Source organism: Merops nubicus, unplaced genomic scaffold (genome assembly GCF_000691845.1).
Source record: "Merops nubicus isolate BGI_N331 unplaced genomic scaffold, ASM69184v1 scaffold36495, whole genome shotgun sequence".
Classification (NCBI taxonomy): domain Eukaryota; kingdom Metazoa; phylum Chordata; class Aves; order Coraciiformes; family Meropidae; genus Merops; species Merops nubicus.
Window position 1 is genome coordinate 11745 of NW_008610954.1, and position 3317 is coordinate 15061.

The window sequence follows — 3317 nt, forward strand, 5'->3', positions numbered from 1 at the left end:
GGTTCGGCCCTGGGCTGGGCTTGGAAGGGAGCAGGACTGGGCAGGGCTTTTGGGAAGGCTGAGCGATGAAGAAGAGTTTCTTGGGGGCAGCAGAGACCTTTATTTAACGCTGGGGAGGAAGCCACTGTCGGCGGCAGGCCAGCACCGTGAGCCTGCTGTGCCAAGGGCCCTTCCAGGAGCAGGGACGCAGGCAGGACTCCAGGCTGCCTCTTCTGCCTTTTAGCAGTGCCACTATTTACAGGCTGCTGGGCCAGGTTCCCAGCCACGAGGATGTTACAATGTGGTGGGGGGAGAGAGGGGAACTTGGGTCTAAGTCCCAGCTTTTCATTAGGTAGCACTGCTCGTTAAGTTGGGTCCCGTTGTGGAGGGGTGGCCACACCAGATCCAGCCACTCATCCCAGTGCCCAACACGGGTGGGTGCCTTGGCAGTGCCACCACGCAGAGCCGGGAGCACCACAAGGATCCCAGACTGCTTCCAGATACACAGGGACAAAGGAAAACCAACAGACCTTAGGAAGCTGTGATGGGACTCCCCAGTGTCATCCCAGCCTCCGACACCCCCTTCCCCACTGACCCACGTAAGGAAAAGAAGGAAGAAACACATGAAAGTCAGGGAGGGGTTCACTGTCCCCCCACCCCCTGGGATGGGCACAGGGATGTCAGGACCAGCGTCACCCCAGCAGAGCAGTGAGGGAGGAGGCAGCAGAGCTCGGGAAGCAGCACACGCAGATGCCCTTGCTGGCAGCAGGGAGGCCCTGCCAGGACCCAGCTTCCTGCCAAGGAGATTAAGAGGGTTGTGAAAAAAGGATTGTGGACTAATCTGAACAAGATTATTTAGGCTGATAATAGCTGAGGTTTAATAAACCCAACAAAGCAAGCAGGAGTTTTAGGAGAGACTTCCAAAATACCCACCTCTGTTGTTTTACAACTTAAGCCACCTAAAATAGGGATTGTGGTGTTTAGGTTTGTTGGGGTTTTTTTGGATGAAAACCCACCAAGGAGAAATAAAGCTCCAGAAAGCAGAGCTGTGGTAGGGGGTCGGGGGGCAACCAGGCACAGCTTCAGAAAAAATCTGCCAAATTCAGCCCAAAAAGTGTGGGGAGGAGGAAGGGAATTTTTGGGTTTTTTTTAAGGCTAAAATATTTCTTTTTGACATTTTCAAAATGCAATTTGTAAACTTTTCCAAAAGGCATTTTGCATTTCAATTACAAGGAAAAGAAAAAAGAATAAACGTTCCTAGGGTGAAGAGTGGGGGAAATATACCCAAAGAAATGCCAATAAAACATTTCCTGCCAGGTCACTCAGGTATTACCCACTGACTCACTTTTCTTTCTACCTGAGAAATTTTTCTTCCTTTTCATATTGGTGCCAAAAATCTCACCTCTTTCCTTCATCCGGGTTTGGGTCTGTCCGATTTGGGTTTCCCTATCCCCATTCCCAGTCCAGTCACCAAACTTGTCAGTCCCTGAGACACATTTTTCCTCCTCTTCCAGCTGCACAACGAGACAACGACAGGACAGGCAGTGACCGTCGAGCTCTTCCTCACCCTCCAGCTGGTCCTGTGCATCTTCGCTTCCACCGACGAGCGCCGGGAGGACAACCTGGGCTCTCCTGCCTTGTCCATCGGCCTCTCTGTTGCCGTGGGGCATCTCCTTGGGGTGGGTAGAATGGGCTAAAACTCAGCACTTCTTAGGTTGCCTTTGTGTTCATGCCCAAATCCTGCTTGGCTGCAGGCTCCAGGGTGGACGAGGGATCTGGGACTCGTGGTGCCTATGGCTTTCCAGTGGATAGAGGAGAAAAATCCCACCAAAGCTATAACAGAGCCATGGCCTGAGCTCAGCTTTTACAGGGCATGAAAAAATTTAACTTGCTGGGCTCTGCCACTCCTTGAGTCCTGTGGGGAGCTCCAGGGATCAGTGGAGTCTTCTGTCCTGGAATGAAATGTGTTAGAAACTGAGGCACTCCAGAGCATGATAAGACTGGGAAGGATTTGGGATGGACACCCAGGGAGATCCCTCCTGGATGTCAGACAGCAGCCCCTGACACTCCCAGCCTCTCGTGCATTAACCTAGCGATGCTTGCACCTCATCTTCCACCCTTAATGCTCTGCAAGCCCACGTGTCCATGGGGCTGTTCTTCTACCCTCGGTGGCAAGGAGCAGGAATTTGCTCCAGGACTAGGCACAGCAGGAGCTTGTCCCTGCAGTCCGTGCTGTGCTGCAGGGCACATCACCCATGGGTTGCACCATGCCCAGGACACGTGTGCACACAGAAGATGTTCAAATATGGACAAGGCAACCCTGTTGACTCAGAGGCTGGAAGCTGCTAACATCCCTTTTCCTGGAACAGGCACACAGGAGGGTGGAACGTCAGCTCAGTGAATGAATCCTGCTAATAACACACCAGGATTTTTTAAAATGTGCTAAAAGGGCTTAATGCTCCCAATAAGCTTTAGGTGTTTCTCTGCAGATCCGTTACACCGGCTGCTCCATGAATCCAGCCAGATCTTTTGCCCCTGCTGTGATAGTTGGAGACTTCAGTGACCACTGGGTAAGAAGTCAGGTCTCTGTGTTGTGCTGGTAGGAAGAGCCCCCCAGACTACCAATATTCCTCAAACCTCACAGAGCCAGGCAGATTCCTGGTGTTTCCATGCTGGATTCCCAGTGGGTGGAGAGAAGTAGAGATCAGCAAAAAGAGGTGGGGCTGCTGGGTGCTTAATTGGCTTATCTCAGCAGGGTACATTGCAACAGGGAGAGGGTGTGTGGTTTGCTGACTGTGACTTAGCAAGAGAAGCAAAACTAATGGAGAATGGAGCTCTTCTTGCTAGTCCTGGGGACTTTTTCTGGTTCCAGCTGGATCTAGACACATTTTCCACAAGCTGCTTTGGGGAACACTCCCAGGCATTTCCACCTGCAAAGACCACGTTGAGAGCCAGAGCTGGGGTGGTTCAGGCTGATGTGCTCAGAGGTGTCCAGCCTAAGCTGGTAGCCTCCTCCTTTCTATAGCAATACGTAAATAGGTAGGAAGACACTTCTCCAGAGGAACCCAAATCATTAATCGTGCTCATGATGGGCCTCTCATTAATGAAGGTCACACAGCTCTCAACAGAGGAGGAAAGACAGAAAAGGATGGCTAGGTGTATTCAGGCAGCAATCGATGGGAGTTCAGGTCGACACTGATGGCCAAAGCAGAGCAACCTCTTCAGTTTGCTCCCAGTGCACACAGGGTGGGGAGGACCACAGGCCCCCTGCAGAGATCCTGGCTCCTCTCCATCCTCCAAACTCAGGCTGGTTTTTGCTCATCCAGTTCTTCTCTTTC

General features: G+C 51.9%; 1 protein-coding gene across 1 annotated transcript in view; it reads left to right on the forward strand.

The window, feature by feature from the left end:
• The window catches only part of AQP2 (aquaporin 2 (collecting duct)), a 3946-nt gene that overhangs the window by 394 nt on the left and 235 nt on the right, over positions 1-3317 (forward strand). The window contains exons 2-3 of the mRNA XM_008941075.1: positions 1494-1658; positions 2469-2547. Coding sequence (XP_008939323.1) covers positions 1494-1658; positions 2469-2547 — 244 coding nt within the window. The remainder of the gene's footprint in view (positions 1-1493; positions 1659-2468; positions 2548-3317) is intronic.